At 41.1% G+C, this 17,864-nt stretch overlaps 1 protein-coding gene across 1 annotated transcript; it reads left to right on the forward strand.

The window, feature by feature from the left end:
- Nucleotides 1–867: 867 nt before the first annotated feature.
- On the forward strand, nucleotides 868–2,414 carry LOC140864172 (3-oxo-Delta(4,5)-steroid 5-beta-reductase-like). Its single transcript, XM_073268140.1, has 2 exons — nucleotides 868–1,024; nucleotides 1,084–2,414. The coding sequence occupies exons 1-2, from the start codon at nucleotides 986–988 to the stop codon at nucleotides 2,215–2,217; spliced, it is 1,173 nt and encodes a 390-aa protein (XP_073124241.1). The 5' UTR covers nucleotides 868–985; the 3' UTR covers nucleotides 2,218–2,414.
- The last annotated feature ends 15,450 nt before the right edge of the window (nucleotides 2,415–17,864 follow it).

Genomic DNA, 17,864 nt, shown 5'->3' on the forward strand with positions numbered 1-17,864 from the left:
TGTATTTGACTAGGACAAGAGTACTCGTTTGACAATATATGATAATAATATGTTGCGTGAATCATTATTAATGAAACTAATTTTAAATAAAATTGAATAATGGGATATTTCCAAAAAATATATATATATGAATATGGAATTCTAAAAAATCAGCCAAAGGTATTAATAAAAAAAAAAAAAAATTGTGCATTCGATTCTACTGTGAATATTCTCCATATTGCGGTCCACTTGCATTGCAGTGACAAACCCCTCCCAATAAAAAATAAATTTGAGATTGATCTGTGATGAATTGATAATAATTTAAAACACTCGGTTCATATAATAAAAAGAAATTTAAAAAGAATATTTTACTTGTGACATAAATCTTTCTCAATAAAAGATAAACTTGAGATCAATTCAAAATGTTAGTTAAAAGGACCCGACTCATATATATCTTTTTATATTATAATAGCTTCATGTTTTAAAATAATTATTTGGTCTTTTATGTGTTATGACTGAATTATCTCTAAGCCACTTTTACCCATTTTCTCCCCCAATTTCTCCACTACATGTTATATTTGATTCTTAATTTTTAAATTTTTATATTTCATTTATTTTATATATATATGTATATTTTAAAAAATCAAATATTTAAAAATAAAATTTAAAAATACGTGTGTTACACACGTAACGCGTGTGGCAAATGATTAGTATATATAATATAAAAAGAAAGAACATTTATTTTTATTTTTTTGAGAAAAAAAGAAATAAACAAGAATCTGAACACGTGTCGAGTTATGTTATTAGAAAAAATGTGGCAACGTGATATACATATCGAAATGATCAGTTTAAGACAAAAATAGTTTGCCACGTCTTAGAGATTGCAGCTGTACATTTTTTCACCAAATAAATACCCCAAATTCAACTCTCATGCCTTCTTCAGCTGCGTGAGCATCAATAATCACCCATCTTTCCTTCACAAAAACTTCCACCCTTTTTCATCAGAATGAGCTGGTGGTGGGCCGGAGCAATCGGCGCTGCAAAGGTACGTAATCTTCTTCATTATTTTGTGTCTACTCAATTTGATATTCCTACTTGAAACAGAAAAAATTCGAAGAAGATGAGACACCTCCCAAGCACGAGAGCGTGGCACTGATAATCGGCGTCACAGGCATCGTGGGCAACAGCTTGGCGGAGATCTTGCCTCTCTCCGACACTCCCGGCGGCCCCTGGAAAGTCTACGGCGTCTCCCGCCGCCCTCGCCCCGCCTGGAGCGAAGACAACCCCGTCAACTACGTCAGCTGCGACATCTCCGACGCCGATGACGTCCGGGAGAAGCTCTCCCCTCTCACCGACGTCACCCACCTGTTCTACGTCACCTGGGCCAATCGCCCTTCCGAAGCCCAAAACTGCGAAGCCAACGGCAAAATGCTGACAAATGTTCTCGATGTGGTGATACCCAATTCCCCTGATTTGAAACACATCAGCCTACAAACTGGGCGGAAGCATTACACGGGTCCCTTCGAGTCACTCGGGAAGATACAAATCCACGACTCTCCTTTCGAAGAGAGTTTGCCCCGTCTGGATCACATAAACTTCTACTACACACTCGAGGACATTCTGTTCCAAGAGGCGGAGAAGAAGGAAGGCTTGACATGGTCCGTGCATCGTCCCGGGAACATATTCGGGTTTTCCCCGTATAGTCTGATGAATTTGGTGGGAACCCTTTGTGTTTACGCCGCAATCTGTAAGCATCAAGGGGTGGCATTGCGTTTCCCGGGGTCTAAGGCTGCTTGGGATGGATACTCTGATTGCTCCGATGCGGATTTGATAGCCGAGCATCATATATGGGCGGCGGTGGATTCTTATGCCAAGAATGAGGCTTTCAATGTGAGTAATGGTGATGTTTTCAAGTGGAAGAGCTTTTGGAAAGTGTTGGCGGAGCAATTCGATGTCGAATTTGTCGAATTCGAGGAGGGTGGTGAGAAGGTGAAATTAGAGGAGTTGATGAAGGATAAGGAATCTGTTTGGGATGAGATCGTGGGAGAGAATGGATTGACGGAGACAAAGTTGGGAGATGTGGGGAAATGGTGGCTGAGTGATATTGTTCTTGGGGGTGAGTGTTTGTTGGATACTATGAACAAGAGCAAAGAGCATGGTTTCTTGGGATTCAGGAACTCCAAGAACTCGTTCGTTTATTGGATCGACAAAGTGAAGGCTTACAAGATCGTTCCTTAATTGTATGTCTTTTGAATTTAGTTTGGGTTTTTTTTTTTTTTTTTGGCATTTTGTTCAATCTTGAATTCATGTTTCCTTCCCCTGTTTCATATATGCACGTTTTCATTGGCTTGTGTTTTTGTGTGTATTTCTCATCTTGGCTGGATTTGTTCAATGGTGTACTGTTCGTGGAAAGAGCATTGGAAATAACATTTCAATCAATGAATTTATTATGGGATGTACATGAAATGAAAAGTCAATCGTGACAACATGCAAGTGTTTACATGGCAGATTAAAAAAAAAGTTTTGGATAATTGGAATTTGGATCTTATTTATCATGTTAGCATTGAATGAATGACCGCTAATTAGTAGATGGATTTATGTTGGGTCTATTTGAAATATGTCGCTTTCTAATAATTGTATTTATGAATTTCAAATACTCTAGACGTGATCTTTATCTCCCCTTTGGAGGAAATAAATTCAAATGCGTTTTTTTTTTAGGAAATGATTTCAAATATATCAAATGCACGATTAGAGAAAGGACTCCATAAATTTTATATCAATCTCTTTCATATTTATGTAATGTAGTAGGATTTCACGTCGATTAAGATGAAGATCAAGTTCATACGATAATGATATCTGATACCCGGATGAGGAAATCACCTCAGCTCCTCGATGATCCTTAGATAAAAGTTCGTCCCTAATCAACTAGGACCAGCTCGGGAGCTCGGCCAAGCTCCCCCACTATAATTACCAGCTCGGGTCGGGAGCTCGGGAGCTCGGCCAAGCTCCCCCACCATAATTACCAGCTCGGGTCGGGAGCTCAGTTCGGGAGTTTAGGAGCTCAGCTCGGCCCTGATGTCAGTAGGGATTTAGCTTGGTAGATTGGTTCGGCAATCTTGGTGAGCTAGCTGGGGTTGTTAGGATCAGTGTTTAAAGTGAGTTCAAGGGTTCAGCAATAACTCATTCACCTCTTTCCATATGACTCCAGGGAGAGCAGCAATATAGAGTCCTAGTGATTACAGTTCAGCTCAGATAAGATGTACAGATCAATAGTTCCTTTATCGAAGGAGATCCAGACGAGATCTCTGCCTATATGTTCGGGATTGTGATCCCGGGATTCTCAGGTTCTTGATTAAGAAGTTAAGCATAAGATCCGGAACCCTCCCCTATAAATACCAGGTTTATTTTCATTGTTTGGATCCTAATTTTTCACTCGTGTGCACACACCACTCTCTATATTTTGCTATCCTAGCATCTGACTTAAGCGTCGGAGGGGATACGCCGGAACACCTTTCGGCCCCCTTAATACTCTTGTTCGTGGTTTCAGACCAGCAGCAGTTCATCTTTTGTTGGAGGAGTTTCTTCAGCTCATCCAAGGAGGTCACTTTATTGAGGTAGATCAATTGGCGCCGTCTGTGGGAAATCTTAAGCTAAGGCGTAGATATGTCAGGAAGGGGAAGAGGAAGAGGAGGAGGAGTAGGAAATGTGGCGGACATGACTGTAGATCAGCTTAGTTCAGTTCATCACCTTGGTCACGCCCCTTAGGCCCCTGACTTTGGTTCAGCTCATCACCTTGGTCACGCCTCTTAGGTCCCTGTTCATCACCTTGGTCACGCCTCTTAGGCCCCTGACTTTGGTTCAGTTCATCACTTTGATCACGCCTCTTATGCCCCTGACTTTGGTTCAGCTCATCACCTTGGTCACGCCTCTTAGGCCCCTGACTTTGGTTCACCTCATCACCTTGGTCACGCCTCTTAGGCCCCTGACTTTGGTTCAGTTCATCACCGTGGTCACGCCTCTTAGGCCATTGACTTTGGTTCAGCTCATCACCTTGGTCACGCCTCTTAGGCCCCTGACTTTGGTTTAGTTCATCACCTTGGTCACGCCTCTTATGCCCCTGACTTTGGTTCACCTCATCACCTTGGTCACGCCTCTTAGGCCCCTGAATTTGGTTCAGTTCATCACCTTGGTCACGCCTCTTAGGCCCCTGACTTTGGTTCAGCTCATCACCGTGGTCACGCCTCTTATGCCCCTGACTTTGGTTCAGCTCATCACCTTGGTCACGCCTCTTATGCCCCTGACTTTGGTTCAGTTTATCACCTTGGTCACGCCTCTTAAACCCCTAACTTTGGTTCAGCTGACTACCTAACAACATGGCTTTGACCTCTGGTCTTAGCTCAATCAAACACATTCATTTTAACGGGAGCACATCTAGTACTGGTATATCAACACAATTCATACTTAAACAAGGCTCATCAAGGTAAGTTCGAAACAAGGGCAGGTCAGGTGGGGAGCTCGGGAGCCCATTTAATCTCTCGGGGCTTATAAGGCAGGTCAGGTCGGGAGCTCGGCTAAAGTTCCTAGAAGAATTCGCCAGCTCAGCATGAGAGCTCGGCTCGGAAACTTGGGAGCTCAGCTCAGCCATCTAAGCTCAGCTCGGCCGCTCTGACCGTGGCGTTCTAAGAACATATACGACCTTGCAGATATTTATTATGCTTCCCTTGAGGAGCTCAGCTCACCTTCGGGTGTTGATATTATTTTGTTTCCCTTGAGGAGCTCAGCTCACCTTCAGGTGTTGATATTATTGTTTCCCTTGAGTAGCTCAGCTCACTTTCGGGTGTTGATATTATTTCGTGTTTATTACGCTTTTCTTGAGGAGCTCAGCTCACCTTCGGGTATTGATATTATTTTGTTTCCCTTGAGGAGCTCAGCTCACCCTCGGGTGTTGATATTATTTTGTGTTTATTATGCTTCCCTTTAAGAGCTCAGCTCACCTTCGGGTGTTGATATTATTTTGTGTTTATTATGCTCCCCTTGACGGGATCAGCTCAGCTCACACCTTCGGGTGTTAGTGTTATTTTTTATGTTTATCTTACTCCCCTCGGGCAGCTCAGCTCAGCTCATCTTTGGATATTAAGGAGGTCAGCTTAAATTATGATAACAATAAATAAACAATGTATCAAATTAGTTTGCATAATAAAGCAAAAAGTTAAACGTTTACATCCATCATAACAGAAATCAATGCTCATTCTCCCCCCCCCCCCCTCCCCCCCCCCCCCCCCTCCAGAAAATCCACAGGGTCCCCTTCAGGAGGATAACCTACTGCCCTGAACTGCTGGGTACAGCCCTCAAACCCTTTGGATAGGTAGCCATAGGCTTGGGAAGCTACCTCATCCATAAATTCATCGGACTTCAGGAATGCCTTCTTGAAGCCCCCAGCTCCCTTGGACAGCTCAGCTCGGGACTCTTCCAGTTCTTGAAGGTCCTGAGCAAGTTGATACTGGGACCCCTTAAGTTCACTCCGAAGAGCTTCCTTTTGAACCTCCGAAACCCGGAGATCATTTTGTTGCTTCAGCTTATCAGCTTGGAAGCCCATCCGCATCTCTTCCATTTGGTCTTGGAGATTGGCCACCTCCCTTCCATGAGCAAGCTTTACGTTCTCCTCTTCCTGATTAAGCTCAGCAACATGAGCTTCATAACTTCGGGTATCCTTAGAAAGTTGCTTCCGAGCAATGGAACCTCGGAGGGACACCTCGGCGTTCAGGGTGGCGGCCTGACATGAAAATAATAAGATAATTATGGTAATGAGATGAATGAAAGAAAGGTGCTAAACAAGAAGGGAATAAAAAATAGTTTACCTCAACTGAGGCAGTGTTGGAGTGTTGCAACAGCTCGGCCCATCCAAGTCCCTTCACAAACTCAGCATCAGCCTGAGAGAGCATGTCCCGCATGGCCCGACCCCCACGATACGCAAGGCATCATGGTACATCTCAAAGAAATTGGTCATGCACCGGACCACGGGAGTCTGAGGTTTCTCCGCCCTGAACTGACGGAGGGGTACTACCTCAGGAATAGAAGACTTCCCGGAGTCCAGCTCCACCACCTCAGGGTGAGGGCTTGACGTTGCCCGCCTTTTCGAGCCCTTGGAATGAGTCGTAGAAGGCTCGGACTTGCTAGCAGCCCGAGGCGAAGGGGCCTTAGATTTGGCTGAGCTCCCTTCAATCTTGCCCCCAGCCTGGGCAGCCGTTTTCTTCTTTTCCAGCATTCTTTTCATGGCAGCATCCATGACTCTTTTTTCTATACAAGAAAGAAGGAAGGTCAGTTCAGGAAATAATGATACTAAAATTGCTAATAAATTGGAGCAAGGGCGGGGGAAGGGCCATACCTAAGTTTCCTCGAACCGAAACATCGGCCGAGCTGAGCCCATGGTGGCAGAGTAAATCCTCCGCCAGGAGGGATGCGGTATCAAAGCACCTTCCCCCTACAACCCTTTGGGCTCCAGTGAACAATTCCCCTTGTCGAAAGCCCGGGACGGGAACAGGCAAAAGGGGTAGAGCCTCTCTCCAGACCTGGCATATATCCCAGTCCTCGGAAGGAAGGACACAAAAGAAATTATTCTTCCAGTTCTTGTTTGAACTAGGAGAGCCCTTGAAAAACTTGCAATTGGGACGACAGGAAAAATTAAAAAGGGCCCTCCTCAGAACGCTTAGGGAGCAGAAAATTGCAAATGGTGAAACAATTGACCTCAAAACCTAGAGTCCTAAAAATAACTACAAAACTACAAAGAGTTCGGAAAGAATTAGGGGTGAACTGCCCTAAGTGTAGCTCGTAGTATCTAATGAGCTGTTGGAAAAAAAGGGGGGGAGGGGAAACCTAAGACCTCCCTCTAACTGATCTACATAAAATGTATAATATCCCACGGAGGGTTGTTTGCTCGGTCGTCGAGGTCAGGAATGATGAATTCGTAATCATCAGGGCCATGGGATAGAGCTCTTATTTTGTCCTCATCCGAAGCATCTAACTCGGAAGGGTACAACACATACCATGGCACCGCAGGTGCCTCGGGGTCATCACCCAGGGAATAATCCCGAGCCGAGGTAGTGGAAGCAGCAGGATCCTTGCCTTTAGGCTCTCCTGCTGGAGTAAGAGCGAGGGAATCGAATTGATCCACCTCATGGAACACTTCTTCTGAGCTTCCACAGTGAGCTCGGGAATAAGTGGCAATGAAAGATATTTACTTACTTAGGAAGCTCGGAAACTTGAGATAAAAGGAAGTTAAGAGACAATTCACAAAAGCAAGAAGTGGTGATAGTTAAAATGAAATTTTTTTACAGTAAGGGGCTATTTATAGAAAGCTCGGGTCAAATCGGACCGTTGAATGTAGACAGGTGTACGGCTCAGATTCTCTGGAATTTGAAAAGTTACCGTTACATAGTACTTGTCAAAATGACGACTGGGCTCGACGGGGTGAAAGAGTGGGTGCCCGATGAACCAACTTGTGGCTAAGGGCTTTGATGACTCTTTGAATAAACAATCTTTTGTTTAATATAATTTACACTTTTATTAATGGCAATGACTTTATCTTTCTTCATATTGTTATATTGTGATATACTATTGTTGTTTTGATAAAGACCTTGAATATACTATAGTGTATGTAAGATGTGGTAGCACATGGGGATGACTATCATGAAACACATTTTATAGTCACTGTATATTCTAAACTGTTCCTAGTCGATTGAGCCGTCCGATAATAAGGATAAGGATCGCTCGAGATTGAGACTAGCATTTGCGATGCCGAGTACCACGTTTCATTGGTAAGGAACATAGAGATGTTCAAATCATGCAAATGGATATTCATATGATGAATGATCGAACTACCCTATCCGGACTTTCCAAGTGGTTATCACTTATCGAGTGGATGAAGTCCGCGGTTTTGGTTGTACACCATTAGTCCTTACTACTTGAAACATCATTGAGACTCTATATGCTAGTACTGTGCTTTGACTCGTTTACCGACTCTATTGGGGTCATCAGGTGTCGGGATTGGGTACAGTTACAACACATATAGGAGTCGATGCTTTGTTGTCAAGGATTCACCACATACTTGCGAGTGTGGATATCCTATGCGATCTGAGGAGATATTAGTGTGACGAATCTCTGGCCAGAGTACATGATGTGTTTTAAGAAATGGTTTCTTAGTAGCACATGCGATGTCACTATTTGATCTTCAAGATGTATTGCATAGTTATCGAATCTCGAACGACTCTCGATTTACCAATGGTTGTTGATTCGATCGGGATATATGGATGAAGGGACCGTACTGTACGCTAACCAAAATCTATTGGTTCTTGCAGGCACTATCAGTGATACCTAGGGAATCATGGGGCGATGTTGCTAGGCGCTCTTACCATGATTCGATAGGCAAGTCGGAAATTGTTGTTCCGAGTCACAAGGAGTTGTGAGCCCACGGCTAGTTGTATCCCTGAACATTGAGGGTCACACAGAGTAATGGATTTTTAATCCCCGTTGAGATAGTTAAATTTAAAGAGTTAAATTTAATGAACAAAGAAGTGGGACTTCTTATTTAAGAGTAGAGAAGTAAGATTTTCTAAAATGACATAGGGATGGGCATTTTTGGAAATCACTGAATTCGGATTCAGAAAAATTTATCTTGACTTTAAAAGGTGCAGAAATGGTTTCTGTGAACATTGGTAAAATCGGTTTATCAATCAGAGTCACGATAAATTTTATATTAATTTCTGAACATGCGGGCTTTGCTTGTCAGACTTGAACTTATTACTAATGGGCCTTAAGCTGTTAGCAGCCCACATTATAAATAAGTTATTGCAGTACAGAAATTACACAACAGAAGGTCACAATTTTCGAAAACCCTATTTTTCTCTCAAATAGTGACCGCCCCCCTTCCCTCTGCTCGGGAAAAATCCAGCCTGTGAATTTTGAATTACAGTCTGGTTTAACGGATCAAATTCGTTAATTCTCTTCGTAGAAACTTCTGATAGATTTTCTAGTGCAATCTATCAGAGGGATTAAATCTCTGTTCGTGGACCTGATTGAAGAACAGTTCGTCCATCAGTTCCAGGGATATACAACAAGAGCAGAGCAATCTGTTGGTGTCCATAATCTCGATTCGAGATTGGAGGTAAAAATTTATAATTGTTATTTAATTTTTACGCACACAATTTAATCGTAAAGTTTTGATACCCATTATGGAATCGTTCCATATAAAATTTTTAAACTTCCGCTGCACCGGGTATCAATTCTGATTGATCTGATCACCGTTCTCCAACAGTGGTATCAGAGCCAGGTTGCTCAGATCAAGCGATTAAATTAATCGATTGTACAAAAAAATTTTAAGCCTCGGTTTTTGAAACAAAATAAATTTTTTTTTTAAAATTAAAAATTTTTCGGGCAAAAACACGGGCAGCGATTGGATCGCTGCCCGGGGGGCAGCGAGAGTCGCTGCCCAGCGCAGCGCTAGGTGCTGCGCACGGCGCTGCCCAGGGCAGCGCTGGGCGCTGCGCAGGGCAGCGATCGTCGCTGCCCAGGGGCAACCGGGCAGCCCGGGAGTGTCCCGGGCGGCCCGCGAGAAAAAAAAAATTAATTTTTTAATTTTAAAATTAAATTTTAATATGTTAAAATTCTATTTTTGGTCCGATCGAAAATTATTTTTGATTGGTCCACGAGGCATCGGATCGAATTGTTCGAGTCCGAAAATTTTAAAATTGATTTTTGGATAAATTTGAATTTTTGGAAAATTTAAATATTTTATCCGTTAAATCAGATTTTATGAAATTAATTATTTTTGGTACAATTGATGATAAGATATGATCTTATGGATATATTGAGTAAAATATGATTTTATGTATAAAATTAGATTTTATAGATAAAATATGATTTTATTTGATAAAAAGATAAAATATGATTTTGTATGTAAAATAAGATTTTATATATGGAATATGATTTTATTCTTTTAAATTTAAATTAACATTACATGTTATCCAATAAATTAATTTTGAATTAAATGTTATTGGATAAGGATGATCGATTGCCATGACCAATTTTGTAGGTGTATGTTAGGAATTTACATTTATTTTTATTGTTGTTGGATTTATTAATGGGCCTGGTTTATGGCCCAATATAAATTGTCATATGTAATAAAAGTGGGCTTGGTTTATGGCCCGTTCCCACCCCTTAAAAATGTATCCCCTACTTGTTATTGTTATTTATTGTAAATACATTAGATTTAGTGGGAGATGAAGATTTGAAGACGGAGGTGGGCCCAGCAGACAATAAAGACAGAAAAAATGTAAATTGGAAGCTCATTGTAATAGGATTGCATTGCATACTGCATATTACCTAGGATTGGACTAAGACTCGTGATTGGCAACCACGGGTCGATTAGAAATGGAATCGATCATCCTATATAATATGTGATATTATTGTTGTATGCATGTTTTAGACAAAATTGTGTGAATCCGGCAAGCATACAAAATTTTAAAAATGATGAGACAAATTTTAAAAATTAAAATCCCACATTTTAAATATGATTTAAAATTGATATCAAGATAAATAAAGGAAATTTAAATTTGTTTAAATGTTCCTACCTTTCATCAACGATCAATGTATGAGATGCTACCCGCGGATACGGTCCGGCTCATATTATTGGGGGGGCCTGTTTTTTCGTAAAGCTGTACATTGGATCGACACATGTTGTAAGTTGGGTGGAACTCTCATGGGATCGGCTCATATTATTGGGGGATCCACATGGCGACCGTCCATCACAACTTAATATTGATGGGTCATCTTGACATGTCACAATAAACGGCGTCATATTATTGGGCCCTTATTGGACATAAGGTAAAAACGTGGAGGTTGCTTTGGAAGCAATTGGGCTCTACCTTTTGAAAATTATGGTTGGCTGATATTATTCGGGACCATAGTTTGTCAATTGGACTCCATGTTCTCACTAAGGAAAACAGTTTCCCGTTTTCACTAGAGGGTAGTGAAATCGTTAAAATAGTGGGAGTGAGATTCATAAAATAAATTTCGCCTATTTACGTCTTAGTAAATTAATTAAACAATCACTGATATTTGTCTGTTTCTTTTCAGTATTTCATAAAGATGAATTCGCGTAATCCACTTTTCTCGATCCTCGAACAAAATAAATTGACTGGCGCAAACTATACGAAATGGTTCCGTAAGTTGAAGATTGTCTTGACTTCGGAGAAGATGCTCTACGTGTTAGAAAAATCTCCTCCGAAGGAAGCACCAGCTGACATAAGTCCAGAAGAGTTAGCCAAACTTGATACATGGTGGGACCATGATATCAAGGCCAAATGCTATATGCAAGCCTCGATGTCTGATGAACTCCAGAGGCGATTTGAGGACACCATGAATGCTGCTGACATTCACGTACAACTCAAGGAACTTTTTGGGGCTCAATCGAGAGCTGAAAGGTTCGCTACTGTAAAAGAGCTAATGACGTGTCGCATGCGTGAAGGGACTTCGGTCCGGGATCATGGGGTACGAGTGATTTGGCTCATACAGAAGTTGGTAACGCTTGATTTGGTGTTGGAGCATGAACTCAACGTGGACTTACTACTTCTATCTCTTCCTTCTTCGTTTGACGGATTTGTGGTGAATTTCAATATGAACAAGATAGAGGCCTCCCTTGAAGAGATGGTCAATATGCTTGTGACATATGAATCCACTTTAAAGAAGGATAAACCGGCTTTCTTGGTGGGCTCCTCTTCTTCTGCTAAGAAGGGGCCAAGTACAAAGGGTAAGAAACGTTCTGCCCCACCCAAGAAAATCGAACCCGAGAAGAAGTACAAGACAAAGGCTTCAAACATGGAAAAGTCCAAGGATGTTTGCCATTACTGCAAGAAGCCTGGTCATTGGAAGCGTAACTGCAAGGAATATCTTGAGCAGTTGCGAACTACGAAGGGTATGTTCTATATTGAAATAAATGTTTCACTTAATACTACTTCTTGGGTATTGGATACCGGATGTGGATCTCACATTTGCAATGATTTGCAGGTGATGACAAGAAGTCGCAGGCTTAGAATGGGTGAGACCCAGCTGAGGCTCGGAAATGGTTCCAGAGTTGAAGCTAAAGCTGTGGGAGATATTTATTTAATTTTGCAGAACGGTTTTAAGTTACTTTTGAGAGATATTTTATTTGTTCCAAATTTTATTAAAAACATTATTTCTGTTTCTATGCTTGATAGAGATGGTTATTCTTGCAATTTTGTGAATGGAATTTGCAATATTTACAAGAATGAATGTTTGATTGGAAATGGACAACTTGAAAACGATCTATATAACTTAAAACTAAAAGACGTTCCAATAAATTATGTTGATAAATCGGAAACAACAAACAAAAGAAAAATCGATAGTCAAAACCCGGCAAACCTTTGGCATGCTAGGTTAGGTCATATTTCCTCAAGGAGGATGAACAAGCTAGTGGGAGAGGGCATGTTTGATATGTCTGATATTAACTCTCTACCTACTTGTGAATCCTGCCTGAAAGGAAAAATGACTAAATCTCCTTTAAGGGGAAACCTGAGCGTAGTCAAAATCTGTTGGATTTGATCCATACAGATGTTTGTGGTCCATTTAGAGTTGGTACTCAATATGGCCACACCTACTTCATTACCTTTACTGATGATTATTCTAGGTATGGGTATTTATATTTAATGAAATATAAGTCTGAAGCATTTGAAAAGTTCAAAGAATTCATGGCTGAAGTAGAAAACAAGCTAGGTAAAAGTATTAAAGCACTTCGATCAGATCGAGGTGGAGAATACTTGAGTACCGAGTTTTTGGACTATCTGAAAGAGAATGGGATTCTCTCTCAGTGGACTCCTCCTATGACACCTCAGCTGAATGGTGTATCGGAGCGTCGTAATCAAACTTTGTTGGACATGGTTCGATCCATGATGAGCTTCACTGAGCTTCCACCTTCGTTTTGGGGCTATGCGCTTGAAACGGCGGTATTGTTGTTGAACAACGTCCACACTAAAGCAGTGGACAAAACACCATACGAGTTATGGAATGGCAAAGCTCCTAAGTATTCGTACTTGAGGATTTGGGGATGTCCTGCTTACGTGAAGCAGACAGTGGGAGATACGTTGGATAGTCGATCCACCTTATGTTATTTTGTAGGGTATCCGAAGAATTCAATCGGATATTATTTCTATCATCCTGCTGAAACAAAGGTGTTTGTTTCAAGGAATGACCTTCTTGGAGAAGGAGTTCTTATTGGATAAGAAAGGCGAGATGATGGAACTCGAAGAAATTCGAGAAGAACCAGAAATACAAAATAACGATCCTACACCTCAGGAACCATTGATAGACACGCCTATACCTAGAAGATCCGAGAGGACTTCTAGACCTCCTATTTGATATGGTCTTCTTTTTGAAGGGGATCAAGATGAACCCGATGTTGGATGTGATCCAAGAAACTTCAAGGAAGCAATTTCTGATGCGGATTCAAATTTATGGCTTGAAGCTATGCAGTCGGAAATAGATTTGATGCATACAAACCAAGTTTGGTCTTTAGTAGATCCTCCCGATGGAATTGTTCCAATAGGGTGTAAATGGATCTACAAGAGAAAGCTTGGGCCTGATGGTAAGGTATTGACCTACAAGGCGCGATTGGTGGCGAAAGGTTATACTCAAAGACAAGGAGTTGACTATGATGAAACTTTTTCACCAGTTGCAATGTTCAAGTCCATAAGAATCCTTATTGCCATAGCTGCTTGGTATGACTATGAGATATGGCAAATGGATGTGAAGACTGCTTTTCTTAATGGAGACATTAAGGAAGAAATCTATATGACGCAGCCTGAGGGATACACATCCATGGGAAGCGAGCATAAGGTATGCAAGCTTCAGAGATCAATCTATGGTCTAAAACAAGCATCAAGAAGTTGGAACCAGAAATTTGATGAAACAATAAAGGATTTTGGTTTCATCAAGAACCCGGGGGAACCATGCGTGTACAAGAAAGTAGTTAAGGATGCTGTGACATTCTTAGTACTTTATGTTGATGACATCCTACTCATTGGGAATGACGTAGGGATGTTGCAGTCAACAAAGATATGGTTATCAGGTAGATTCTCGATGAAGGATTTGGGTGAGGCATCCTATATTCTAGGGATACAGATCTATAGAGATAGATCTAAGAGAATGATAGGACTCACTCAATCAACCTACATCGACACCATATTGAAACGGTTTTCAATGGATGGGTCCAAGAGAGGACATCTACCCATGTGTCATGGAGTTTCTCTATCCAAGTCTATGTGTCCCAAGACTGATGAAGAGATAGAGAAAATGACACATGTACCATATGCGTCAGCCATAGGTAGTATCATGTATGGAATGATTTCTACCAGACCGGATGTAGCATTTGCTCTGAGTGTCACGAGCAGATATCAAGCTAATCCCGGTCAAATGCATTGGAAAGCCGTGAAGGACATTCTTAAGTACTTATGAAGGACTAAGAATATGTTCATGGTATATGGAGGAAGAGAACTAAAATTAGAAGGCTATACCGACTCTAGCTTCCAAAGTGACGTGGATGACTCGAAGTCAACCTCTGGATTTGTGTTCATGCTCAATGGCGGTGCTGTCTCTTGGAAGAGTTCCAAGCAGGACACCACGGCGGATTCCACCACTGAGGCAGAATACACTGCAGCATCAGCTGCTGCTAAAGAGGCCGTTTGGATGAGGAATTTCGTCCAAGAGTTGGGCGTCATTCCTGAAGTTTTTGGTCCAGTCCCGGTGTACTGTGACAACACGGGTGCCGTTGCTCAGGCAAAGGAACCAAGGTCTCATCAAAGATCCAAACACGTACTGAGAAAATACCACATCATCCAGGAGATTGTGGAAAGAGGAGACATCACTATCGAAAGAGTGGCCTCTGCAGACAATATAGCTGATCCACTTACTAAGCCCTTGCCAGGACCATTATTTGACAAACATCGCGAAGCAATGGGTCTACTTAGTATGACTAGTTGGCTTTAGGGCAAGTGGGAGATTGAAAGAGTGGGTGCCCGATGAGCCAACTTGTGGCTAAGGGCTTTGATGACTCTTTGAATAAACAATCTTTTGTTTAATATAATTCACTTTTATTAATGGCAATGACTTTATCTTTCTTCATATTGTTATATTGTGATATACTATTGTTGTTTTTATAAAGACCTTGAATATACTATAGTGTATGTAAGATGTGGTAGCACATGGGGATGGCTATCATGAAACACATCTTATAGTCACTGTATATTCTAAACTGTTCCTAGTCGATTGAGCCGTCCGATAATAAGGATAAGGATCGCTCGAGATTGAGACTAGCATTTGTGATGCCGAGTACCACGTTTCATTGGTAAGGAACATAGAGATGTTCAAAGCATGCAAATGGATATTCATATGATGAATGATCGAACTACCCTATCCGGACTTTCCAAGTGGTTATCACTTATCGAGTGGATGAAGTCCGCGGTTTTGGTTGTACACCATTAGTCCTTACTACTTGAAACATCATTGAGACTCTATATGCTAGTACTGTGCTTTGACTCGTTTACCAACTCTATTGGGGTCATCAGGTGTCAGGATTGGGTACAGTTACAACACATATAGGAGTCGATGCTTTGTTGTCAAGGATTCACCACATACTTGCGAGTGTGGATATCCTATGCGATCTGAGGAGATATTAGTGTGGCGAATCTCTGGCCAGAGTACATGATGTGTTTTAAGAAATGGTTTCTTAGTAGCACATGCGATGTCACTATTTGATCTTCAAGATGTATTGCATAGTTATCGAATCTCGAACGACTCTCGATTACCAATGGTTGTTGATTCGATCGGGATATATGGATGAAGGGACCGTACTGTACGCTAACCAAAATCTAATGGTTCTTGCAGGCACTATCAGTGATACCTAGGGAATCATGGGGCGATGTTGCTAGGCGCTCTTACCATGATTCGATGGGCAAGTCGGAAATTGTTGTTCCGAGTCACAAGGAGTTGTGAGCCCACGGCTAGTTGTATCCCTGAACCATTGAGGGTCACACAGAGTAATGGATTTTTAATCCCCGTTGAGATAGTTAAATTTAAATAGTTAAATTTAATGAACAAAGAAGTGGGACTTCTTATTTAAGAGTAGAGAAGTAAGATTTCCTAAAATGACATAGGGATGGGCATTTTTGGAAATCACTGAATTCGGATTCAGAAAAATTTATCTTGACTTTAAAAGGTGCAGAAATGGTTTCTGTGAACATTGGTAAAATCGGTTTATCAATCAGAGTCACGATGAATTTTATATTAATTTCTGAACATGCGGGCTTTGCTTGTCAGGCTTGAACTTATGACTAATGGGCCCTAAGCTGTTAGCATCCCACATTATAAATAAGTTATTGCAGTACAGAAATTACACAACAGAAGGTCATAATTTTCGAAAACCCTATTTTTCTCTCAAATAGTGGCCGCCCCCCTTCCCTCTGCTCGGGAAAAATCCAGCCTGTGAATTTTGAATTACAGTCTGGTTTAACGGATCAAATTCGTTAATTCTCTTCGTAGAAACTTCTGATAGATTTTCTAGTGCAATCTATCAGAGGGATTAAATCTCTGTTCGTGGACCTGATTGAAGAACAGTTCGTCCATCAGTTCCAGGGATATACAACAAGAGCAGAGCAATCTGTTGGTGTCCATAATCTCGATTCGAGATTGGAGGTAAAAATTTATAATTGTTATTTAATTTTTACACACACAATTTAATCGTAAAGTTTTGATACCCATTATGGAATCGTTCCATATAAAATTTTTAAACTTCCGCTGCACCGGGTATCAATTCTGATTGATCTGATCACCGTTCTCCAACACGGGGCACTTCAGCTAAGCATTCTCTTGGGGTCATCTCAGAATAAGAATAACGAACTTTGAGTCTTTGACCTCAGTTCGACTTTTGAGGGGGGGACTTGTGATACCCGGAGGAGGAAATCTGAAACGTCCCTACTTCTACTTTAAATTAAACTAAATAAAAATACGGATTTTCAAAAACAAAAAAATCAAAATATTAAAAATTTCGGCATGACCTCTCTGTTTATATTACAACCAACCTGTCTCAGACAACAATCAAAATAAAATAAAAGAAATAGACGACTGACGACACGAGAACTAGACCGAGACAAGAACGAGGCCCAAGAGAGAGGTCTGGCATATCAAATGTCCACAAGATTAGAAATCTAATGTTTACATGCCCAAAAACAATGCTATCAAAATATTACATATACATCTGACAAATAAGCAAAATAAATGCTTCTTAACATAAGAATTCTTGTAACTATGCGGAAGACGAGCATTGGTCGGAGGGGTGTGTCGTACCCGCATCGCAGTCCACTCGATAGTTTTGCCCCTCGATCTAAATGAAATACTCCTCACCTGAAAACAATAAGTGTAGTGAGTCTAAAAGACTCAGCAAGAATATGGGGGGGGTAACGAGTACTATGTAAGCACACACAAATTAAAAATAGCTTGATAATAAAATACTTTGTGCCCTTAATTTGAATAAAATGTACTTCTAAAATGAGAGAACATGAATATAACATATGCATGGTTAAGTCATTTATAATCAATGAAACTGCATAAACTGTATCTGAATCTGTAACTGTAACTGTGAATTTAGGTCCTTGATTGTGACTCTGTGATTTCGATCATGATCATGGCTATAGTGCACAATGCCGCAAGGAGGTCGAGATGAAACTCAACCCAATCTTGCCCTATATTGGTAAGGGAGACCAGAGTAGCTTCGTCCCCACACGAACACATGCTAAGGTAAGGAAACCCATAATGATTTGGTA

The sequence above is a fragment of the Henckelia pumila genome, chromosome 4, assembly GCF_033568475.1.
Source record: "Henckelia pumila isolate YLH828 chromosome 4, ASM3356847v2, whole genome shotgun sequence".
NCBI lineage: Eukaryota > Viridiplantae > Streptophyta > Magnoliopsida > Lamiales > Gesneriaceae > Henckelia > Henckelia pumila.